The sequence below is a fragment of the Mustela nigripes genome, chromosome X (assembly GCF_022355385.1).
Source record: "Mustela nigripes isolate SB6536 chromosome X, MUSNIG.SB6536, whole genome shotgun sequence".
NCBI lineage: Eukaryota > Metazoa > Chordata > Mammalia > Carnivora > Mustelidae > Mustela > Mustela nigripes.
The window spans coordinates 68,859,986-68,886,314 of record NC_081575.1 but is presented as its reverse complement, the minus strand read 5'-3'; the positions used below and the strand labels follow the sequence as shown (position 1 = coordinate 68,886,314).

General features: G+C 38.8%; 1 protein-coding gene across 6 annotated transcripts in view; it reads left to right on the top strand.

The window, feature by feature from the left end:
• The window catches only part of KIF4A (kinesin family member 4A), a 120,507-nt gene that overhangs the window by 62,554 nt on the left and 31,624 nt on the right, over positions 1 to 26,329 (top strand). For all 6 annotated transcript variants that reach the window (XM_059384690.1, XM_059384691.1, XM_059384686.1 and 3 more), the window contains 9 exons: positions 731 to 789; positions 902 to 1,007; positions 5,676 to 5,732; positions 6,731 to 6,916; positions 11,621 to 11,724; positions 13,011 to 13,155; positions 13,904 to 14,014; positions 22,133 to 22,216; positions 22,783 to 22,896. In XM_059384690.1, the coding sequence (XP_059240673.1) occupies positions 731 to 789; positions 902 to 1,007; positions 5,676 to 5,732; positions 6,731 to 6,916; positions 11,621 to 11,724; positions 13,011 to 13,155; positions 13,904 to 14,014; positions 22,133 to 22,216; positions 22,783 to 22,896 (966 nt within the window). The remainder of the gene's footprint in view (positions 1 to 730; positions 790 to 901; positions 1,008 to 5,675; positions 5,733 to 6,730; positions 6,917 to 11,620; positions 11,725 to 13,010; positions 13,156 to 13,903; positions 14,015 to 22,132; positions 22,217 to 22,782; positions 22,897 to 26,329) is intronic.

Here is a 26,329-nt window from a genome sequence, read left to right as displayed (position 1 = left end):
CACATGCCCCTCTGAACTTGGCTACAGGAAGGCTTATTGCTTGATGTCCTGTTAGAATGTCAACAACCACAACACTGTTGTCCTCTATAAACTGTCTTTCCCTAATCTGTTGCAGCATCTCGCATGTTACAGATTGAGATAAAATGGAAAATATCAATCACCCTTCCCAAAATGTATCTCCCTCTGCCATATTCTTATGCCTCACCCTTTTTCTTTTTTTTTTTTTCTTACTAAAACCAGCCTACCATATCAGATAGTGTAACTTGGAAAAAAAAAAAGCTCAACTCATATGAGGCCCTTTTATGTTTTCAGTGCCCTTATGCTAGGGCTAGGGAACAGTAGAGCGTAGGAGGCAGTTTAAAGTAAGTGGGTTTTTTTGCAAACAGCAGGGAGTAGCGTGCCAGGAAGTATTGCTTTTCCCCCAGTTGCAAAGTTCTATATGGAATTAAGACTTCACACTCTACACCATAGTCTGAGCTTCATGGCAAGCCTAAGACCCAGCTGCTTGGATGCTATTTTCAGTAGCTCATGTTGACTGAAGGGCTAATTTCCATGACTGTTAAAAAAAATGTAATTTCTCACTAAATCACCAAAGCCCACTGAATCCTCGATTACAGCAAAGGAGGCAACTTCTCTACCCCGGTTTTAATGCATAGAAATAGGAAAGAGGGCACAATTAGGTGAGGCTGTCCGGCATCACCACTGATGATCTCCTGGGTCTCTGTTGCAGACAGAACAAGCAAATGAAAAGATGAACGCCAAGCTGGAGGAACTCAGGCAGCATGCAGCGTAAGTTTCATACCAAATGTCTGTGAATGACCTATAACCTTAGTGTATAATCATCAATCCTCTGGTCTTTGTAGTATGATTAACCTTTGGGTTCCTCTGTTTGAATTGTTAGCCTCAAAGTGGATCTTCAGAAGTTAGTGGAAACTTTGGAAGACCAGGAATTAAAAGAAAATGTAGAGATAATTCGTAACCTACAGCACGTGATTACCCAGCTATCGGTAAGCCAAGGCGGGGCAGTGTAAATAGACATATTGCTTTCATTTGTTTCACTTGTTGCCTATACACGTGTCCAACTCTGTGCCTTTGGCTTTTCCCGAAAACAACTAGATTGTAAGCTGTTTGAGGACAGAGATCACGGATCATTGGATACGATCAGAATATTAAATTCATTCAATCAAAACACTCATAGCTTACATATGCAATGGCACATTCAGATTTCAGTACTCTACTTGAATGCTGGACACAGCAACGGAGCAGTTGCAAAATTGCCCTGTAGCAAGGCGGTAGTCATTGACTTGTGTAGTATAAGCTAACCTAACAAGAGGGCTTGTGCCACTCCTCAATTCTAAACACACTGGGTTCTGACAGATAACTTAGAGCAACCAGAGAATACCCTAGCTCTCCTTTCTAACCAGTAATAAATTAGTTTAAATGATCGTTCTGTAAATTCCAATTTTTATTTATTTTTAGAACTACAATGGTAGTGGGGGAGGGGGTAGGCAGCAGGTATTTCTTTTTTTCCCAGAAGAAAAATTCTTACAATCCAACCACCCTAAAGACCTTTTATCTTTGGGTTCCTTCTCTAGCTTAGCCCTTAGGCATATATACTTTTTTTTTTAAGGTGAAATCATATTATGTTAAGGGACCATGGTTGGTTAAGGGGTTATTGTTGGTTTTGTTCCATCTATACCCTCTTGTTTATCATTCTGAACCCCTGACATGTTCATAAATGACTGGTGGTAATTTCTAGCTCTTGGGCAGAGGCTTTAACTCTACCAGAACAGTGATTTCTCCATTTCAGCTCTTGCCTAGTGTTTTCTAGACTTGTCAGAATGGTACCACAGAATCAGCTACACCTGTATTTTACTCTGAAAGAGTCCATTTTAAAAATATCATACATTCTTGTTGAAGGAAGGCTTAGGATGAGTTCTAATAAACTAAATGAGTTAAGTCCCCAAAAGACTAGAAAGCAGTGTTTTAGAACAAGTAGTACTGTACAAAGCTGTCCCGAGCAGTCTGAGATTACAGCTCATTTGTCCAACACACAGACCACAGCAGTTGAGAACCTGGGCTCCAGAGCCACACAGACCCCGGTTAGAACCAAATTCTGCTACTCACTAGCTGTGTGACCTTGCTAACTACTGTATTAATATCAAGAGAAAATAGCTTAAGTAACTCCAAAAGAGGCTAAAGGCATCATTCAGCTGAAGTACTCAGGGAGCTCCTGAACTCCAGGTAACTCCCTGAGTCAAAGCAGGATTAGAGTTTTGTAAGGTGAGAAGCGAGGGGGTGGGGTGTCCTTGTGGTTTGGCTCAGGTAGCAGTTCTGTGGTTAATTGCCGCAAAACTTCTGGTTAGAGCCTCTTCCAGTTTTTGTGCCTCTTGCTTTAATGAAGAACAATGGTGCAACCCCATCCTGCTAACTGTCCAATTATTTTCAGGGTCATTCTTGCAACCCTTGTAGTTTGTTCTTTGGTTAAGGTTCACAGGTGGGAGAGGTGGCAAAGAAGGGGGAAAGGAGGCAAGGAAAACTTAAGAACCCTCTCTTTCTGTTTTAATCCTCTTACATCAGCAATGTGAGCAAAGGGTGATTAACTGCCTGGAAAATTCAGGAAGTCAGTACAGGAGAAACTGGGCTCTAAAAAATGAATAGAAGTTTGTCACACAAAGAGGAAAAGACAGCCTATATAAAAAGGTATATGCCAATGCAAAAAGGGATGAAAGTTTAGAACATAATAAGGACTTATTATTTATTTGTGGCTAAATTATAGAGTGTATGCCAGAGAATCGCTATCACAAGGTGAAATTTCACCATCAATAATTCCACTTAAATATAGCTGAAACATCTGATGTCTGAATACCTTGTGCGAGCTGCCTCAAAATTAAGATAATCTAGGTTGTGGGACCATACTGGAGCTGAAGCTTAAATGATCACAAAAGAGTGACCCAGGATACTATCATTCATAGCCACCCACTGATCTTAGAGGATTTCCCACCACCTCATTTCTGGGGCTTCGAGTCACATGGGGAGGATAAAGGAAACCCATGGAAACCAGTCGTTAACAGAAGAGAAGGCATATCCGCAGTGAGGATCTGGTGATATGACTGGTGCCTGGCGTGCCTCTAGAGAGAAGTCACTAGTGGTGGATGACTCACAGGGACTCTGTAGAATTGCTGAATCTGCCACGAAAATTCACTTGGTGCCTGAAACAAGAAGGTACTAAAGATTGCCACAAGCTGATAAAGCCCTTCCCTGGCTTCCCTCCACTAGCACAGTTAGGCAGAGTAAACCCCTTTGCCCAGGGCTCCTGCTGGACTCTTGAATCAGAGTTCTCCATGTCTATTGTTTGGGGACCCTCCCAGCTACATATTTTTTGGAAATACACAACAACGTATCCTGTGGCTTTTATTAAGACTCACTACAGTGAAAGCAAAATGTTTCAAATGTAAGTGCTTGTGCCCTTCGTTCTGGATTAAAACTATTTTTATTTTAAGTGACGGGTGAACACCCCCCTTTTAGTGATGAAGGCAACCATTGTTCCCAAATCTTTCCCCTGGGGCTTTAAGCACTAAACTGTACCATTTCTTCCTTTAAAACACAATTCAAACAAACCTCCTTGCTATAGTCACCTGTGAGGAAATTCATGCAGTCCTTTCACTTCCCACAAAATTGAATTTTATTGTCGCTGTTTTTACCCCCTCCTCTAAGACCATTTCCATAAAAAGCATCTTGCATGCCCAGAAATGGTATGGCCTACTGCCTCCCAGTGCGAACTTCATATGGGAGGGTATTGCTGGTTAATATAATATAGCTCAGTGTACCCTAGCTTGTTTCTCTGACCATCGCCTTCAGCAAATCATGTATTTTTTTTTAAAGATTTTATTTACTTATTTGACAGAGAGAAATCACAAGTAGACAGAGAGGCAGGCAGAGAGAGAGAGAGGGAAGCAGGCTCCCCGCTGAGCAGAGAGCCCGATGCGGGACTCGATCCCAGGACCCTGAGATCATGACCTGAGCCGAAGGCAGCGGCTTAACCCACTGAGCCACCCAGGCACCCCTGTATTTTTACCTTACAAGAGGTTCTCCACTGCGGCCTTAGAATGAGAGAAAGGCGGTTAGATTGAAATAAATCCTATTGTAATGTATTTGTATTTAGGATTATGAAGGCAGAATCCTTCCATGTTCATGTAGAACATGTCACCAAAGCTTAAACTTTCACATTACAAAATTTTATTGGGCCACAAACCAAAAGATAAACCCACAGTAACATGTCTTCTTCAAAGATTAACCTATCTACTTTGATCATAACCCTCTGGAAGGTACTAGAAAAAAGTCTCCAAAAGCCAGTATTACAGGCTTTACTAATCTAGGATAGGTCTATAAGTAGGCCATTTACTGAAACTGAAAATAGGGGAGGAAAGAAGGGGTAACTGTTAACCTATAGTATATTGAAGTGCTGTTTTTCCAGAAGAGTCTCATGTCTGGCCCTTTGAAGATCATGAGTATTGTGATGATGAGAAGGGATGTGGGAACACTGGAGATTTCTCTGAATTTTCTTTGAGTCTCACTGATTGGGAATTTCTGGGCAGGGAAGTGCTTTACAAATAGCACTTAACTAAGTGATTCTTTGCTCCTCGCCTTAAAGGTACTGAGATTCAAGTTTCAAAAACTATGTAATGTTTCACTGGACTGATCCAGACACTCTGTGCGCTTAACCCTGAATTCTTTCTTCGCTGTTGAGCCAATAGCTTCTTCACCTGTGACCTCTTTAATCATGTGACTTCCTGGAAAGAATCCTTTCTTCCCAGGGCTTGCAGAATCACTTAAACAGAAGTGGTCATCCATATGGCCCAGTGCCAAATAAAGCCTAACTAAATTTCAGTGGGGGAGAACAGAGCTCACTCGTATGACAGTCTATGAACAAATTGGTCCTAATACATGGTTTTAGGTTCCCCTTTTAGAAGGTGGTTGTTCCAATGCCCAAAAGAGGAATAGCCCTTCTCTGGAAGGGAATCAGTGCTTACTCTTTCCCTTCAAGTAACCACTACCTGGAATAGCGGTTGTATGATTGATTGGTTCTTATGTATATGAGGGAGAAAAGCTGCAGGATCTTTGTCTGACTTCATGAGCACATCTTTCTGGGGTGTCTACCTGTGGACTGTATCTCCTAGTGTAGGCCCTTTCATTCTATTCACTTTCTACTGCATTATGTTTATTTCATATGTCTGTTTTTAGGGTGGTATGTCCATGAGAACTGGCTAGACCCATATATCATAGAGGTAAACTTGGTGGTAAAAACATAAAGAAAGAGTAGAGTCTATAAAATGGGTTAAACTTTGGCCTGTGAGAACAGCTAATGTTTCACTCCAGACGATTCATCTCTGACAGAGCGGGAAAGGTGCAATAAATATGTCAATTGCCACATGACCTCCCCCCCCCCTTTTTTTTAACAACAAGTACACAATTGACCTTATAACAAGGATAGACTTAAGAGGTGAGAACTGGCAATCTGTGGTTTGGGTGTATATATACCACAAAATGGGTCCAGCGCCTTAAACAGTCTCTACATACACTTGAAAAAAAAAACTGAATAAGCAATATAAAATCCACTAGTAAGCTTCACCTCAGAGTCTCTTCCTAAACTGAAACATCATTTGTCATTGCAGGATGAAACTGTTGCTTGCATGGCTGCAGCCATTGATACTACTGTGGAACCAGAAGCTGTAAGTAATCGGCTTTGTGTAGAACTAGGAGATTTAACTGTGCCATTTCCTGTAATGTATCACTCAGCTGAGGAAGAGCATCCCCGATTGCTATCATTGTCCATGGAATACCTTGGAAATCCAGAAATCTTGAGTGTAAATGTCAGCTTTGGAAAACCCCTAATAGGCTCCATCTCTAATAGTATAAATTAGTGTAACCAGTGATGGATGGCAGGGCATCTCAAGGATGTCATTTTCCTTATTTACAATCTGGCTTACAGATTCCTTGTTAGATGCTAGTATCCTGCATCTGCTGTCTAGCAAGTTAGAATGAGGAAAGGAACAAATCAGGAAATTTTGGCAGAGTCGAAAATGCATCAGAGAAGACGTGGAAGAGATTTTTTTTCTCATCATACTTTTTCTGTGGATGGGATGGTTAGGAGCTAAAAGAACCAAGGAGAATATCTGGAGTGTTTGAGTTGCAAGAATAGATAAAATGTACTAGATGTTGGCTAAAGGTTATAGAGTAAAGTCAGAATGGAAGGCCAGACAATGGTTTGCTTGAGACATCTTTCCCCCCCCTAAAATAAACATGTATCGGTATTTTTCATATTCTGAAAGAAGAAAGATGGATAAATCAGGTGCCAGAGGTGAGCTCTGTGAGAATAAATGAAGCCTCTTCTCCATTGCCACCATTCCTAAAGTGCCATTTCCAGAACTCTTTCTCCGTAAAGACCCCTTAGAATGAGATAAAAGCTAAGAAATGTTAGCTTAATCAATAAAGGAAAGAGCAAGAAACTTAGTGTGCTCTAGAAGGGTCAGTTAAAGGATATAAGAAATAAGGTGCCGTGAGCACAGGGAAATAGCCTAGGCTCAATTCATCTTATATGCTTAATGAAAATCTACAAGAAGCCATATTTTTAAAAGAACGGTGGTACTAGTAATGGAGAGGTGGCTGTGGACCTAAGGAACTCCAATGGCTTCTTTCTCTTACAAATCGTTATCCTGATCTTTTCTAGCAAGTGGAAACTAGTCCAGAGACTAGTAGGTCTTCTGATGCTTTCACTACCCAGCATGCTCTACGTCAAGCTCAAATGTCTAAGGAGCTTGTTGAGTTGAATAAAGCCCTAGTACTGAAAGAGGCCCTCGCCAGAAAGATGACTCAGAATGACAGCCAACTACAGCCCATTCATTTCCAGTACCAGGTAAGATATTTACTGGAGCAGCATTTGTTCATGTCTACCATCTCCCTTTAATTGTTTGGGAAGAGAACAGGCACACTGTTGGTGCTATTTGTGATGATGATGAGACAACATAATGAGCGTTGTTTTTTTTGTTTTGTTTTTTCCAAAAATGATACATTCAGGATAGGAAACCTGCCATTTTGTTTCATTTAATCTAATACCTTGCCTTATGCAATGGGTATTTAATAAATAGTTTGATAACATAATAATAAATGTAGTCCCTACTTGTGGAGAAATTTTGTTCTAATAACTATACTGATAGTCTAAGAAAGATCTCTTAGTAGATGGCCTTGGTTATAATGTGAATTAGGAGGAGACTTATAATGCGTATCATTTGACTGGGCAAATGAATAGACTGTTTTTCCTAGTGGTAGTTCTAACTGGCCCCTGCTTATTAATAATCAGGTCTTTACTGAAAGATGTCTGTCTTTGGCTTTCAGGTTATTCTACAGAGTTACCCTTGCTCCAGACCTTATTTTCCACTGTAGCTCAGTGTTTCCTATCCACCAAGTGATGTTACCAGTGCTGGTAGAGGAAAGGGTGGATTGTTTCCCTATCTAGTTATATCCTACCCCCCTCAGGTCCTGTATGCTGGTATCAAGAAATCATGATCGTGTTCATGTGTTTCTACCACCAGCTCCCCTAAATTTCCAGAGTAAAAACAAGAAAAGTGTTTCTCCTAAATAATTTTTAATGCTTTTTTCCCCTTGGGATAGAGAATTCCCTTTGGGTATTCCAAAATAGTAACTGAGTTGCCATTAGAGGTTTTATTTCCTTCTTGTTATTAGTCTTATTTAACATTTTTTTAAAGATTTTTATTTATTTATTTGACAGAGAGAGATCACAAGTAGGCAGAGAGGCAGGCAGGGGGGGGGGGGAAGCAGGCTCCATGCTGAGCAGAGAGCCTGATGCGGGGCTGGATCCCAGGACCCTGGGATCATGATCTGAGCCGAAGGCAAAGGCTTTAACCCACTGAGCCACCCAGGCTCCCCTAACATTTTTTTAAACTTAAGTTTTTGTTAATGTCAGATGTATATATATCATTTGTAAAAACCAAACAGGGTGCCTGGGTGGCTCAGTGGGTTAAGCCGCTGCCTTCGGCTCAGGTCATGATCCCAGGGTCCTGGGATCGAGTCCCACATCGGGCTCTTTGCTCTGCAGGGAGCCTGCTTCCTCCTTTCTCCCTCTCTCTGTGTGTGTGTGTGCCTCTCTGCCTACTTGTGATCTCTCTGTGTCAAATAAATAAAATCTTTAAAAAAAAAAAAGCCAAACAGTACAATAATCAGAAAAATAAAACCAATCCGTGCCCTACTACTTTCTCCCCTATTCCCTAGGCTTAATACTTTAAATTCTTTAAGTTGTTCCTTCTGACACTTACCTTATTTTTATAGATAAGAGTTGGTAGTATAATACATTAATTTGAAAATTTTAGACGTTATTGCAAATCAAAACCGCAATGAGGTATCACCTCATACCTGTCAGAATGACTAAAGTCAAAAACACAAGAAACAAGTATTGGCGAGGATGTGGAGAAAAAGGAAACTTCATGCACTGTTGATTGGAATGCAAACTGGTACAGCCACTGGGCAAAAACGTATAAAATTTCTCAAAAGATTAAAAATAGAATTACTTTAGGTCCACCTTTGTGGCATAGTCAGTTAAGCACTGACTCTTGGTTTTGGCTCAGGTTGTGATCCCAGGGTCCTAGGATGGAGCCCCACATTGGGCTCCCTGCTCAGAGGGGAGCCTGCTTCTCCCTCTCCCTTTGCCCACCATTCCCCCTGCTTGTAGTGTCTCTCTCTCTTTCTCTGTAAAGTAAATAAATTTAAATCTTTTTTAAAAGGGGGGGGGTGAACAGGAGTGCTTGGATGGCTCAGTGGGTTAAAGCCTCTGCCTTCCGCCCAGCTCATGGTCCCAGGGTCCTGGGATCAAGTCCCACATTGGGCTCTCTGCTCAGCAGGGAGCCTGCTTCCCCCTTTCTCTCTGCCTGCCTCTCTGCCTACTTGTGATCTCTTTCTGTCAAATAGATAAATAAAATCTTTAAAAAAATAATAAAATAAAATAAAAAAGAGGAAATAAATTCTTATTGTAAACAGTACCTTTTCATCACATGTAAATCACTCTGAGAAATAAATGTAGTTTCTTGTTCTAAGTATTTTTTTAAAGATTTTATTTATTTGACAGACAGAGATCACAAGTAGGCAGAGAGGCAGGCAAAGAGAGAGAGAGGGAGAAGCAGCCTCCCCACTGAACAGAGAGTCCGATGCGGGGCCCGATCCCAGAACCCTGGGATCATTACCTGAGCTGAAGGCAGACACTTAATGACTAAGCCATCCAGGTGCCCCCTAAGTATTTTTCTTTTTATCATTGAAGAATTGCTGTATAAAAACTTGAGGAGGTATAGGTTCTGATTAATGAAGATTGTCATGAGTTCTAGTAACCCAGGACTCAACTCCCTTTGTGGAGTCAGACAGTTTTGACTAAATGTTGCATATATTTAATGAAAAGATACTATTCCTCACCCATCCAATTGGTAAAAATTTTGAAGTCTTATAATATGAAATGTTGGTAAGGGTGTAGGAACAAGAGTACTCTCCTACTTAGCTAGCAAGAGTATAAATTGGAATAGCCACTTTAGAGGAAAATTTAGCAGCAGTATCTATGAAAATTAAAAGTGTATACTCCTGTGACTCTGTAATTCCACTTGTTCTTACCCTAGAAAAACCTTGCACATGTGCACAGAAGGCATGCACAAGAATATTTCACTATGGCAAAAACATGAGTTAGATCTATATGCAATGATAAAAATAAATCTCTAAGACTGGGAAAAAGCAAGTTACAGAATAATATATACATACAGTGTAATTCTACTTATCTTTGCACATTTCAATAGGTACACACTCACAAATATGCACATGTATATGTGTGTATATATTATTTTTCTATCTACATAAATACTCTAGACATTTGCTACAATGTACTTATGTATTTATTAGCTGTATACACACACACACAAACACACACACACACACACACATAAAGGTCTTTACGTATATGTGTGAATATCTAGAAAAAAATGTCTAAAAGATCTGAACTAGGCTGATAACCATAGTTAGTTCTGGATAGGGGACTGGAATTTTGGAAGAGTAGGGCAGTGGAGGGAACATGCCCTTTATATGTATTATCTGGATTATTTTTTACCACAGTGTTTTCATGTGTTACTTCCCTAAGTATACACACACACATTATTGCCAGTTGACATATGCAAGGTAACTATAAAGCAATGAGATTGATTTTCACTGGGTACTAGTGTGGCTCAGGAGATTTTGTGGAAAACAGCTCTTGACTATTTAGAAAACTTCTCTGATACAGCCTCACCCAACCTGCCTCTTCGTGTCATTTCAAAACTGGTCTAAGACCTGCACATAATCTTCTTGGCTAACAACCACTCATTCAGCCAGCCTCCTAAAAGTTTTTGGTTATGAGAACAGGAAGGGATCTATTGGATTTTCCTAATCTTGGAAATGACTAAAATTCAGTTTCTGAAATTCATTTCCTAAATGCATGCAGAACTGCAGTTGGTATTAAATATATATGTTTAAAAGTTCTGAATATAAGGATGTTTGTGCAGCCCTTTTCTATTTACAAAATGTCATAACTTTTTATCTTACTTTATCTCCCCAACAACCCTGGAGGTAAGTAGTGTTGTTAATTTTTTACATAGATAGGGAGACTCTCGCGGGTCCCCAAGACCACCCCCAGGTTTGACAATTTGCCAGGATGACTCAAAGGACTCGGCATATAGTCATACAGCTATGAGTTATTACAGTAGAAGATAAAAAACAGAATCAGCAAAGGGAATAGGCACTTGGGGCAAAGTCTGAAGGAAACCAGATGCAAACTTCTAAGAGTCTTCTCCCAGTGGAGTAACACAATATGTATTATTTAATTCCTCTAGCAATGGGTTGTGACAACATGTGTGAAATGTTGTCTATCAGGGAAGCTCCCTGGAGTCTAGGAGTCCAGGGATTTTTTTTAAGGTTTTGTTTTCATTCCAGTGAGTTAACATACAGTGTAATATTAGTTTCAGGTATATAATATGGTGATTCAAAAATTCCATACAACACCCTGTGCTCATCACAAGTGCCCTCCTTAATCCCCATCACCCATTTCACCCATCCCTTCACCTACCTCCCCTCTGGTAGCCATCAGTTTGTTCTGTATGGTTAATGGTCTCTTGCTTGGCATAATGAGTCACTCTTACCAAAAGGATGGAAACCCTATCAAAACCCAAGTTTGCACACCTGAGCCAAAGACCAGTCTTGCAAGCAAAGCTTTTTTAAGAACAGCAATATCAGGCCTGCTATATTAACTCTTTTCTGCATAGAAACTAAGGCTAAAAGGAGATGAAATGACTTCCCTTAAGATATTTAGATATTAAATGCTAGACTCATGGTTCAAACCCAGGCTTTTGGATTCCAAGTTTATACTTTTCCCACAATGTAACTTTAATCTCCTTAAATCTAGTACAGATGTTTTTAGTGTGCGATTGAAGTGGTAAAATTGAATACATAATTCCTCAAGAGATGGAGTCTTGAAGTGATTTTCTTTATTTTAAGTGAGTCTCTTCCCGTGCTTTCTAATGCTTTCTCTCTATGTTTCTAGGATAACATAAAAAATCTAGAAGTAGAAGTCATCAATCTGCAAAAGGAAAAAGAAGAATTGGTTCTTGAACTTCAGACAACAAAGAAGGATGTCAACCAAGCCAAGTAAGAATATATCCAATAAGTATTATGTCAAGTCCTTACTATGTGTAAGGAGTTATAAAGGAAATAGAGAAGAAAGGAGCCATTTTCTGCCCCCACAGGGTTTACACCTAGTTGTGGAGAGGAGATCTCAACAGAAGAAAAGTTAATTGAGATTTATAACAGTACCTCATGATGTCAGTAAAAGAATGCCATAGCAGCATGTGCTTAGTAGCTAGATAAATTTCCTAGGCAGTAATTGCTTCAAGAGTTCAGAGTCAGGAGATACCAGTTTAGCTCAGCATAATCAAGAAAGGCTTTATGAGAAGTTAGCATTTGAGCTGGATTCTGAAAGATTATTAGACCTACCTGACAGCTACAGTTTCTTTGTCCCTGCACTGATGGCCAAATTAGCTTGTCAATAGAATTAATGTCCAGGCTAGTAAATCAAAGAACAATCTAGCCATCCTTTAGTCAGTTAGGAATGAAATCAAGGGGCACCTGGGTGGCTCAGTTGGTTAAGTGACTGCCTTCAGCTCAGGTCATGATCCCAGGGTCCTGGGATTGAGCCCCACATCTGGCTCCTTGTTCAGCGGGGAGCCTGCTCGTGCTCTCTCTCTTTCTCTGTATCAAATAAATAAATAAAAATTCTTTAAAAGGGGGGGGGATAAAATCAAGACAGAGGTGCCCAGGGTGGCTCAGTCAGTTAAATGTCAGACTCTTGATCTCAGCTTAGGTCTAAATCTCGAGGTCATGAGTTCAAGCCCCACTTTGGGCCCCATGCTGGGCATGAAACCTACTTAAAAAGATAATAATAAAGAATAAAACCAGGACAGATAACCAGAATATCCTCCTCTTCCTCAGACCTCTTCCTCATTGGCTATTCTACCTTCTTTTTACTCAGTGACTCAATTATATCTCTGTTAAGTCTAAATATCATGTTCTTAAATGTTATGCTGAATGTTTGCTTTCTATCTCAGACTAGTGTAATAATCATTAGAATTATTCCTTTACAGCTAAACTAAAGTGAAATATCCTCAAAGAACCATCCTTTTAGCATAGTGGGAGGAGTGATATATTGAGTCAATCGCATTGCTATACACTCAAAAAATCTGTTGTTTTATTCTTTGTATTGAGCTTCCATTATTGAGACCATTTGGGTGGTTATTCTTTATTTAAAGATGACTATGTGACCAGTCATCTCATATATATATATATATCAGGATTGTGAACCTGGGAGTCGAATACTATGTCTTTTGAAGTCAGGCTTTGCTGCTCCTAGTCTTCATTCCCATGGCATCTGTTTTTAGGTTGAGTGAGCGCCGCCGTAAACGTCTCCAGGAGCTAGAGGGTCAAATGGCTGATCTGAAGAAGAAACTGAATGAACAGTCCAAACTCCTGAAGCTGAAAGAATCCACAGAGCATACCGTTTCCAAACTGAACCAGGAGATACGGGTAACAAACTCTCATCCTTGGGTTTATTTCATTAAAACTTACAAACATAGGTGTTCCATTTAGAATTATACTACAGAGGTGTTGTCAGGTGAGAAAGTAGCAGGCAGGGCCATCATTTCAAATGTGTGACCCTCCACAAATGTCTTTTTTACAGGACATTGTCCTGGTAGTCACCGAGAATCTGAATGACAAAACCCTGCTTGAGCATTCAGGTGCTTAATGTGAGCATCTGGGAAACCAAAGGAGAAAGATACCTTGATATTTTGTGGTGATATACTAACCACCTTCTATGATTATGTACAATTATTTTGTAAAGTAGTTGCAAATTGAGGACACCTGGAAAATATTTTCAGCCATTGAATATCAGACTTCTGACATCTGCGAGTTGGAGTCACTGGCTGCTTATGCTGAAACCTTTAGAATCCACTGGTTGCTAGGTGGATTTGTCCTTGAGGCTTAGGAGATATTTCCTTGAAATTTCATTTATATACAAAGAATTTCAGACTGAATTTAGCTGTTGGTACTTTTTTTTTTTTAATTTCTTCAGCGTGTTCCTTTGTGTAGTCTATACTTGGAAACCCCTTGCAAGCATAGCAGGGCTACTGCAAGCCTAATCAGAAAATCTGTTGGCAGCTTTCTCAGCTTAGCTCTGGGTTTTCTCTCTTCTTAATAGTTAGTCTATCCATCTGCACATCAGCCTAGAATAAGTGCAGATGACTAGTACTTGTACTGGGTTTTGTTTTTACAGTTGATGAAAAGCCAGCGGGTACAGTTAATGCGTCAGATGAAAGAGGATGCTGAGAAGTTTAGACAGTGGAAACAACAAAAAGACAAAGAAGTAATCCAGTTAAAAGAACGAGTAAGTAACTACAACTTTTCAAAGGTCCACCTCATAAACCCTTCTCTGGGCTGATTAACATTAAAGCTTTTCTTCAAACAACTGGTTATCTCCAAAAAAATGTGACACATTCATAAAGTTAACAGGTATTTCTTAAACATCTACCACGTGCAAGGTACTACCCACTATGGAAAATAGAAAAATGAGTAGTATATGAACTCTTCACTTGAAGAATGTCTTAATCTAAATGGGAAGGTGAGACATAGCATGGTTTTCTCTCACTGAAGGAATAAAGAGATCTGTGCTTTACGAAAGGCCTAAAACACCAAGGCAATTAGGAAATGAAAGCATATTTCCAGTTAGAGTGAAAACATGACAGCTGAACAGGCCTTGAATAATAGGGAGGATTTTGATAGAGACAGGTACAGGCATTCCAGATAGATGGAACAGCAGGAGCAAAGACACAGAGATGACAGCTTTGTAAGCATATTCAAGGAATGATGAATGGTCCTGGTGGGATGAAGGATAGTAGAAGATTCCATCAGAAAGACAAAATGAAGCTGGATTGTTAAAGATCTAAGAAGTTTGAACTTTATATTGTTAGCAGCGTAAAGATTTTTAAGGTTTTTGAGAAACAAAGTGATATCAGCCAAGTACGGCTTTAGAAAGATACATCTGAGAGTAACATGTTTAACAAACTGAAGTATTGAGAAACTGAAGGCCAGAACACAAGTTAAGAACATATCACATCATCCAGAAAGATAGTAAGGGCCTGAATTAGAGTAGTAACAGTATTCTTGGAAAGGACATTGATATGGGCACATTTTTAGAACTGGCCAGAATGTGATACATTGGGTCAAGAAATAAGGAAAAGTTCTTTTTGAATGGTGGCAAGAATAGCTTTGTGAACACTCTTCTCGGCAAAAGAAGCATAACTAGTGAAATGTATTTTTAAAAAAGCCATTAGAAGTCTCTATATGTCCTGAAGGGCATATAGCAAAGAAAATGTCTTCAAGGAAATCTAGTAACCCTCAGTAAGAAGCAAGGGTCTGTGGCCCTTGTACCACAATCAGCTCACTCCCCTCACTCCTCACCTTCTAGTCTATGACTATGGTTTCCTCTGTTTCATCCCCCCCACCCTCAGCTTCATGTTGCTGAGGTTCTATTTCAGGCAAGAGCAACCAAGATGGTCTGGGGATCCTTTCTCATACCCAGCCCATGTGTGTAGGACAGAAGCTCTACTCCTGCTCCAGAAGGCCTAGGGCCTGATTACCCCAACCCATCTAATCATGGGATGGTAGGTTCCATGTCAGGAGAGGCAAGCCAAGAAAAACAGTGTATGGCCCCTGCCCAGCACCCCCTCATAGAAGAGAGAAATCACTCAGGGAAGTGGGCTACTATCCCCCACTCCCCAGGCCTGAGCAGTGGTACAGAGGTTCTGCCAAGCAGGAGGGCAGGCCACTGGACTAGCCATAGGAATGCAGCCCTCCCTGAGGGGCTCTCTTTATTTGGGGACAGAGTTTGGGGAAGTTAAAACCTAAAGGAGCTGTCAAAAATCATGGAAACGTTGGTGGTGACCAATTAAGAGTGGTAGCTCTGCAAGAACAATAAGTGAAACAACAGTAAAAATATTCAAAGATATAATGGCTAAAATTTTTCTAAATTTGCTGCAAAAAAAAAAATCTACACATCTAGGAAGCTCAATGAAGTCCAAAATAAATGCAAAGGTATCCACAAGAAGGCACATTATGTCAAAATGTCGAAAGGCAAAGACAAAAAAAATTTGACAGCCCAAGATAGAATGACTTATCACATACAAACAAACCCCAATAAAATTGACAGCCAAATTCTCATTAAAAACAGTGGAGGCCAGAAGACGGAGGCAACGTATTCAAAGTGCTGAAGTCAAATACTACCAACCAAGGATTTTATAGACCATGAAGTTTTCTTTTAAAAATGAAGAGTAGGGGCACCTGGATGGCTCATTCAGTTAAGTGTTTGCCTTCAACTCAGGTCGTGATCCCAGGGTTCTGGGATCAAGCCCAGCATCAGGCTCCCTGCTTGGCGGGGAGCCTGCTTCTCCCTCTCCCTCTATCCCTCTGCCTGCTTATGCTCTCTCTTGCTCTCAAATGAATAAACCCCAACAGACAAATGGATAAAAAAGAGATGGTCCATATATACAATGAAATATTATGCCTCCATCAGAAAGGATATACCCAACTTTTGTATCAACATGGATGGGACTGGAGGAGATTATGCTAAGTCAAGCAGAGAAAGTCAATTATCATATAGTTTCACTTACTTGTGGAGCATAAGGAATAACATGGAGGACATTAGGAGAAGGAGAGAAAAAGTGAATTGGGGGAAATCAGAGAGGAAGATGAACCATGAGAGACTGGACTCTGAGAAACAAACTGAGGGTTTTGGAAGGGAGGGGGAGAGGCATTAGGTGAGCCTGGTGGTGGGTATTAAGGAGGGCACGTATTGCATGGAGCACTGGGTGTGATGCATAACCAATGAATCTTAGAACACTGAAAAAATAAAATTAAATTTAAAAAAAAGAAATAAAGACATTTCCAGATAAACAAACGCTAAGTGATCTTATTTTGGCAGACCTACCTTACAAGAAATACTAAAAGAACTTTAGACTGAAAGCCAGTGATACTAGACAGTAATTAGAATCAACACACACACACACACACACACAGAAAACACAAAGAGTACCAGTAAAGGTATTATTATTGTGGGTAATTCTAAAAGTATAGTTGTGTATTTCTTCTCCCTTCTTTTAACTGATTTAAAAAGCAATTATATAAAATAGTGTTTATGTAATTGTATTGTTGGGCCTATAACATATAGAAATATAGTATATTTGACAAAGTAGGTGATTGGGAGCAAAGTTGTATTTGAGTAAAGAAATGGCATTAGGTGGTAACATGAATCTATTGGAAGAAACGAGGAGAGCCAGAAATGGTAAATAAGAACAAATTCTATAAATATATATTTGTTCTTCTTTCATCTCAGCTTATTCAAAGCATAAATTATATAAAGTAACAATAATAATGAATTATGTGGTTATATAGAGTTATAATTTACATAACAATCAGCATAAAAGGGAAGAGAACAGAGCTATATAGGAATTATGTTTCTATATATCACTGAAATTAAGTTAATATAAATCTGACGTATATTCTGATAAGATGTATATTATAAATACTAAGGCAATCATTAAGATAATAACTCAAGGAGCACCTGGGTGGCTCAATTAAGCATCTGCCTTCAGCTTAGGTCATGATCCCAGGGTCCTGGGATTGAGCCCTGCAATGGGCTTCCTACTCAGTGGGAGGCCTGCTTTTCCCTCTCCCTCTGCCTGCTGCTCCCCCTGCTTGTGTGTGCTCTCTTTGTCAAATAAATAAATAAAATCTTTTAAAAAAGAAAATAACTCAAAAATAGAGTGAAATAATCATTGAGGGAATCAATACACTACCCTAAAAAATATTCACTTAATGTAAAAGAAAATAGTAAAGGAAGAATGGAAGAACAAAAAAAAATACATTTTTTAAAAAGTAAACTTGAAAAGATGATTCCAAACATATCAATAATAACATAAAGTGAATAGATTAAACCGTCTACTCAAAAGGTAGAAATTGGGGGCGCCTGGGTGGCTCAGTGGGTTAAGCCGCTGCCTTCGGCTTGGGTCATGATCTCGGGGTCCTGAGATCGAGTCCCACATCGGGCTCTCTGCTCAGCAGAGAGCCTGCTTCTCTCTCTCTCTCTCTGCCTGCCTCTCTGCCTACTTGTGATCTCTGTCTGTCAAATAAATAAATAAAATCTTTTAAAAATAAATAAATAAATAAGAATAAAATAAGAAATCCAAGATTTATAACAAGATATGCTGTCTGCAGAAGACACATAATGGATTCAAAGATACAAAGAAGCTGAAAGTAAACATTGGAAAAAGATCTACCATTGAAACACCAACTATAAAAAAGCTGATGTGGCTATACAGTCAAAATACACTTTAAAACCCAAAATATTACTAGAAATAGAAAGGAACATTTTATAATGATACAAGAGTCAATCCATCAGGAAGATATAACAATTATTTTAAAAAAATATGCACCTAACAACAAAGCCTCAAAATATGTGAAGCCAACACCAACAGAAATGAAGGGAGAAATAGATAAATCAATAATAATATTTGGATATTTCAGTACCTCACTTTCAAAAATGGATAGAACAACTAGGCACAAGAACAGCAAGGATATCAGACTTAACAATACAATAAACTAACTGACCTAATAGACATCTATAGACTACTCCAACAATAGCAGGGTATACAGTCTTCTCAAGAACACATAGGACATTTCTCCAGGATAGTCTGTATGTTAGGCCATAAAACATGCCTTGGTAAGTTTAAAAGGAAAAGAAAATAAGCTTAAAAGGAATAAAATAATATAAAGTATACTTTCCAACCACAGTGGGATGAAATAAATAGCAGAAGGGAATTTGGGAAATTCACCAGTATGGGGAAATTAAACAACATAGTCCTAATTAAATAAAAGCTCAAAGAGGAAGTCACATGAAAAAAATTTTTTTTAAAGATTTTATTTATTTATTTGACAGACAGAGATCACAAGTAGGCAGAGAGAGAGAGAGAGAGAGGGAAGCAGGCTTCCTGCGGAGCAGAGAGCCCGATGCGGGGCTCGATCCCAGGACCCTGAGATCATGACCCGAGCCGAAGGCAGCAGCCCAAACCACTGAGCCACCCAGGTGCCCCACATGAAAATTTTTTGATGAATAAAAGCAAAGACATAATATACCAAAATTTATGGGTCGCAGTTAGACCAGTATTTAGAGAGAAATCTGTAGCTGTTAATGCCTATATTAAAAATGAATAAACATCCCAAATCAGTAACCTAGACTTCCACTTTAAGACATTGAAAAAAGAAAAATGAGCAAACTAAACCCAAAGCTAGCAGATGGACAGAAATGTTAAAGGTTAGAGTGGAAATTAATACAATAGAGAATGGGAAAAAAATAATAGAGAAAATCCGTAAAACCAAAAATTGGACCTTGGAAATGATTGACAAATAAGGACAAATCTTTAGGTAGCCTTAAGAAAAAGAGAGATAAGATTTATTACTAAAATTAGGAATAAAGAGAGGACATCAGGGGCACCTGGGTGGCTCAGTGGGTTAAGCCGCTGCCTTCGGCTCAGGTCATGATCCCAGAGTCCTGGGATCGAGCCCCGCATCGGGCTCTCTGCTCAGCAGGGAGCCTGCTTCCTCCTCTCTCTCTGCCTGCCTCTCTGCCTACTTGTGATCTCTGTCTGTCAAATAAATAAATAAAAATCTTTAAGAAAAAAAAAAAAGAGAGGACATCACTACTAGTTTTCAGAATGAAAGGATCTTAAGGGAATACTATGAACAACTCTATGCCAACAAATTAAATAGCCTAAATGAAATGGGAAAAATTTTTGAAAGATACCAATTACTAAAACTGACTCAAGAAGAAATAGAAAATCTTTACAGGCCCATAACAAGAGATTAATTTACTAATTTAAAACTTCCCAGAGGGCACCTGGGTGGCTTAAGGCTTCTGATTCCTGATTTTGGCTCAGGTCGTGATTTCAGGGGCCTGGGATCAAGCCCCGATTTGGATTCTGTGCTCAGCAGACAGTCTGCATGAGGATTCTCTCTTCGTCTGCTCCTCCTTCTACCCCTCTCCCTGCACTCATGTGTGCATTCACTCTCTTGAATGAATGAATGAATGAATGACTTACCAGAAAGAAAAGCCCTGGCCTGGATGGCTTCACTGGTGAGTTCTATCAGACATTTAAAGAAGAAATGATAACAAATTTTCAGAAACTTTTCCAAAAAAACAGAAGCAGGGAAACATTTCCCAGCTCATTCTATGAGGCCAATACTTCTTGAAACCAAAACCAAAGATATCACAAGAAAACTATAGACAAATATCTCCTATAAATATAGATGTGAGGGACGCCTGGGTGGCTCAGTTGGTTAAGCAGCTGCCTTCGGCTCAGGTCATGATCCCAGCGTCCTGGGATCGAGTCCCACATCGGGCTCCTAGCTCGGCAGGGAGCCTGCTTCTCCATCTGTCTCTGCCTGCCATTCTGTCTGCCTGTTCTCGTTCTCGCTCCCTCTCTCTCTGACAAATAAATAAAATCTTTTAAAAAAATATATAAAAAAATATATAGATGAGAAAGTCTTCAACATAATACTAATAAATTGAATCTAGCAACATACAAAAAGAATGATATACCGTGACCAAGTAGGGTTCATATGGGGAAAAAAAAAAGATGTAAGCCTTCCTTAACATCTGAAAATCAGTTGGTATATTACACCATATCAGTAGAATAAAGGACAAGAACCACATGATTATCTCAGCAGACAAAAAACATATTTGACAAAATCCATCACCCTTTCATAATAAAAACACTCAGGAAACTAGGGAACTTCCTCAACCTGTTAAAGGGCATTTATGAAAAACCTTCAGGTGACATCATAATAGGGAAAAAAAAAGTATACTTTCCCCCTAAGATCAGGAACAAGAGAAGAATATCCCTTCTTGTCACTTTTATTCCACATTGTCCTGAAGGTTCTAGCCAGGACACTTAGGCAAGAAAAATATATAAAAGACATCCAGATTGGAAAGAAAGAAGCAAAACTCTCTGTTAGCAGGTAGCATGATTGTGTATGTATAAAATACTAGAGAATCTACTAAAAAACTAGGAAAACTAATATATGAATTCGGCAAGGTTGGAGGATATAAGCTCAATGTACAAAATTCAGTTGTATTTCTATACACTAGAAATGAATTTGAAAATGAAGAAAACAATTCCATTTACAATAGCATCAGTAAGAATAAAATGGTTAGGAATAAACTTACAAAGGTAAAACTTATACACTAAATTCTATAAAACATCATTGAATTAAATAAGTAAATAGAAGGATGGCCCATGTTCATGGCTGGAAGACTTAATAATCTTAAGATGGAATATCTCCCCCTCCTAAGAGAAAACATGGAATACTCTCCAGATTGAGCTACAGATTTAGTACAATCTCAGTCAAAATTCCTACTGGCTTATTTGCAGAAATTCACATGCTGGTCCTAACATTCATATGGAAAGGAAAGTGATCCAGAATAGTCATAACAATCCTGAAAGAGAAGAGTAAGTTTGGAGATGTCACATTTCCTGTTGGTAATACATCCATCACCTCACATAGTTACCTTTTTTTTTCAGTGTGAAGAGAGCACTTAAGATATACTCCTTAGCAGATTTCAAGCGTACAATCCAGTATTACTAACTATAGTCACTATTATATATAGATCCCCAGAACTTACTCATTTTATCACTGAAAGTTTGCACCCTCTGACCAACTTTTCCCTGTTTTCCCCACCCCCAGTTCCTGGTAACCACTAATACTCTGGTTCTATGAGTTTGACTTTTTTAGATTACCCATATAAGTGAGATCATACAGTATTTGTCTTTCATAGTTTGGTTTATGTCAGTTAACCATTATGACCTTTGGGTTCATCCATGTTGTTGCAAATGGCAGAATTTCCTTTTTTTTTTTTAAGATTTTATTTATTTATTTGAGAGAGAGACAGTGAGAGAGAACATGAGAGGCGAAAAGGTCAGAGGGAGAAGCAGACTCCCCATGGAGCTGGGAGCCTGATGCGGGACTCGATCCCGGGACTCTAGGACCATTACCTGAGCCGAAGGCAGTTGCTCAACCAACTGAGCCACCCAGGTGCCCCAGAATTTCCTTTTTGTTGGTGGCTGAATAATATTCCCTCATGTACATATACCTCATATCCATTCATCTGTCAACACTTACGTTGTTTCCGTATCTTGGTTACTATGAATAATGCTGCAATGAATATGAGAATGCAGATACCTCTTCAAGATACTGATTTCATATTTCATTTCCTTTGAATATATACCTAGTAGTTGGATTGCTAGATTATATGGTAGTTCTATTTTTATTTTTTGAGGGACCTCAATAATGTTTTTCATAATGACTATTACATTGAAAGGCTCTTTAGTTATGTTATAAGGTTTTATGTTAGCTAGCTTAATTGCAATTAAAAGCCTGACTTTTTTCTTCTCAGGACCGTAAGAGGCAATATGAACTGCTCAAACTTGAAAGAAACTTCCAGAAACAGTCTAATGTGCTCAGACGTAAAACTGAGGAGGTAAGAAAATCCAATCTACTAAGTCAAGAAACTTCCAGAAAAATCTAATTTACTCAGACATAAAACCAAGGAGGTAAGAAAATCCAATCTACTAGGTCACCTTCAGGCTTAGGTGCTGATAAAGTAATATCCCTTAATTGAGCCAGTGTCCTGAGAAACCAGTGATACCAATCTTGGCCAGCAATTCCTTAGTCTTAATCCCTGTGTGTATGTCATGAACTGTGAGCAGAAAAAATCTGAAGAAAATGGTACTATTCAAATAAGGATTTTTTTTTTCCAATTGGGCTTGCTTTTTTCCAAAAAAAAAAAAAAAATGCAGAGTAATACTGAGAAGTGACATTGCCAGACACTTTCAGTCCACAGTACTTCTTTGAAATATGTACCTCTCCTAGGCTCTCAAGCAGTAACTGTTCACCAGTATTATGTACACGGAGACTTAAAAGTTGATTCCTATAGGAATTCAGACCCATAGAATTTTTTCGTTTTTCTTTACTAAGAAAGAAAAATGGAAATTAAATTTTTTTTCACTCTTCAATTCGACATTACCATGAGCCATTTTTATTTAGGCAGCAGCTGCCAACAAGCGTCTCAAGGATGCTCTCCAAAAACAGCAGGAGGTTGCAGATAAGCGGAAGGAGACTCAGAGCCGTGGAATGGAAGGCACTGCAGCTCGAGTGAAGGTATGGGCAGCTTATGCTGCCACTTTTCTTACCTACATCAGGGATAGGGAAAACAAGGAAAATCGCTTTATTTTGGTTTAGAATTAAACACTTCAAAATCTGAAGTCATACCCAAAAGCCTGATTTCCTAATGATACCTTTGAATATCTTTGAACAGATGTTAAAGACCAAGAGTAGAGAACCCTTTTCATCCCTGCTTCTACTGAGGTTCAGTTAATTTTTTAACAGTTTTACTGAGGTACAATTGACCTACAATAAACTGTACATATTTAAAGTGTACAATTTAATAGGCTTTGACACATGCACCCATGAAATCAGCACCACAATCAAGACAATGTCTATGTCTGTCATGACCAAAACTTACTAGTTACCACTTTGTAATCCCTTCTCCCCTCCCCAGTCCATCCCTCTCCTTCCCCATCTCTAGGCAACAATTAATCTTTCTGTCACTGTAAATTAGTTTTTATTTTCTAGAATTTATTTTCTAGAATTGTATAAAAATTGAATCATACATATTTTCTTTTTCTGACTTTCATTCAACATTATTATATCAAGATTTATCACTGTGGTTGTGTGTCTCAATACTTCTTTCCTTTTTGTTGCTAAATGGCAGCCTGCTGATGGCTGCCCCACAATTTATTTATCTATTCACCTGCTGATGGATATTTTGTAGTGTTTCCATTTTTTTTTAAGATTTTATTTATTCAAAAATTTTAAAAAAGGAGGTCAGAACTTGAAGGGACACCTGGGAATATGTTAATTTAATGGCTGTATTTTTCTGCTTGGAAATAGCTTTATTAATGTTTTCTAAATAAATGTATACTCAGTGCAAAATAATCTGGAAATGCAAGAAAAGCTTTAAATAATAAAATTAGAAAATTCTAATTAAAAAAGGATTTTATTTATTCATTTGACAGAGATCACAAGCAGGCAGAGAGGCAGGCAGGAGGGGGAAGCAGGCTCCCTGCTGAGTAGGGAGCCCAACATGTGGCACCCCAAAATCACCACCTGAGCCAAAGACAGATGCTTAACTGATTGAGCCTCCCAGGTACCCCATCTTCCCCATTTTTTAATTGGGTTGTCTTTTTTTTGTTATTACATTCAGTTAGAATTCTTTATATATTCTAGATATATCTAACAAAGGACTTTTATGTTTTGTAAATTTCTCCTGGGCTATATAGCTTGCCTTTCCCCTTTTTAACAGTGTCTTTTGAAGGGCAAGCCTTTTTAATTTTGATGCCATCCTTTTCATTGACATTTTTTTTCTTTTATGCTTAATGGGTTTTATGACCTGTTTAAAAAATTATTGCCAAACCCAAGATCACTAAGGTTTCCCCCTAAATTTTCTTCTAGAATTTTTTTAAGTTTGAATTTAATTCAATTTATTTTATTTTTATTTTATTATGTTCAATTAGCCAACATATAGTACATCATTAGTTTTTGATTTAGTGTTCAACAATTCATTAGTTTTGTGTAATACCCAGTGCTCATCACCACGCATACCCTCCTTAATTCCCATCACCCAGTTACCCCATCCCCCAACCCATCTCTCTTTTGTAACCCTCAGTTTGGTTCCTGGTATCCAGAGTCTATCATGGTTTGCCTCTCTCTGTGATTTCTTCCCATTCAGTTTTCCTTCCCTTCCCCTCTATGGTCCTCTGTGCTATTCCTTGTGTTCCACATATGAGTGAAACCATATAATTGTCTTTCTCTGCTTGACTTACTTCACTTAGCATAATCCCCTCTAGTTCCATCCATGTCGATGCAAATGGTGGGTATTCATCCTTTCTGATGGCTGAGTAATATTCCATTGTATATAAGAATCACATCTTCCTTACCCCATTCATCTGTTGAAGGGCATCTTGGCTCCTTCCACAATTTGGCTATTGTGGACATTGCTGCTATGAACATTGGGGTGCATGTGCCCCTTCTTTTCACTATGTCTGTATCTTTGGAGTAAATACCTATAAGTGTAATTGCTGGGTCATAAGGTAGCTCTATTTTTAACGTCTTGAGGAATGTCCATACTGTTTTCCAGAGTGGCTATAACCAGCTTGAATTCCCACCAACAGCATAAGAGGGTTCCCCTTTCTCCACATCCCCGCCAACACTTGTTGTTTCCTGTATTATTAATTTTGGCAATTCTAACTGGTGTAAGATGGTATCTCATTGTGCTTTTGATTTGTATTTCCCTGATGGCTAGTGATGTTGAATATTTTTTCATGTGTCTATTAGCCATTTGTATGTCTTCTTTGGAGAAGTGTCTGTTCATATCTTCTGCCCATTTATTGACTGGATTATTTGTTTTTTGGGTGTTGAGCTTGAGACATTCTTTATAGATCTTGGAAACCAGTCCTTTATCTATAACATCATTTGCATATATCTTCTCCCATTCCGTGAGTTGCCTCTTAGTTTTGTTGACTGTTTCCTTTGTGGTGCAAAAGCTTTTTATCTTATACAGTTTTAAGCTTTACATTTAAGTTTATGATTCATTTTGACTTGACACCTTTGTCAAAATCAATTGTCCATAAGTCAATTTCTAGATTCTATCCCATTGATCTATGTGTCTATCTTTATGCTAATTCCAACATGTTTAATCACACTAGCTTTATAATAAGTTCTGAAATCAGGTAGTATAAGCCCCCAAAGTTGTTATACTCTTTCAAAGTTATCTTGGGAAAACTAGGTGCTGTGTTTTTTCATATAAATTTTAGAATCAGCTTGTTGATTTCCATAAAAACTCTACTGGGAGTTTGATTAGGATTACATAGAATCTGTAGGAGAATTTATATCTTAACAATATTGAGTCTTTTGATTCATGAACACATGCACCTCTCCATTTTTTTAAATCTTTAATTTCTCTCAGTAGTGTCTTAGTTTTCAGTATACCGGTGTTACACATATTTTGTCAAATATATTCTTAAATATTTCATATTTTTATGATAGCAGAAATTTTTTTTAAGTTTTTTTTTTATTATTATTTGACATACAGAGATCACAAGTAGGCAGAAAGGCAGGCAGAGAGGAGAGAGAGAAGGAAGCAGGCGCCTTGCTGAGCAGAGAGCCTGATGCGGGGCTCAATCCCAGGACCTGGGATAATGACCTGAGCCGAAGGCAGAGGTTTTAACCCACTGAGCCACCCAGGCGCCCTGATAGCAGAAATTTTTTTATTTCAATTTCCAATTGTCTGGACGTATTCATTGGTTCTTATAGCTCTTTTATTTTTTTATAAAAATTTTATTTATTTGACAGAGATAGATACAGCAAGAGAGGGAACACAAGCAGGGGGAGTGGGAGAAGCAGCCTTCCCACCAAGCAGGGAGCCTGATGTGGGGCTTGAACTAGGACCCTGGGATCATGACCTGAGCCGAAAGCAGATGCCCAACAGCTGAGCCAGCCAGGCACCCCTTCTTTTTATTTTTTTAAAGATTTT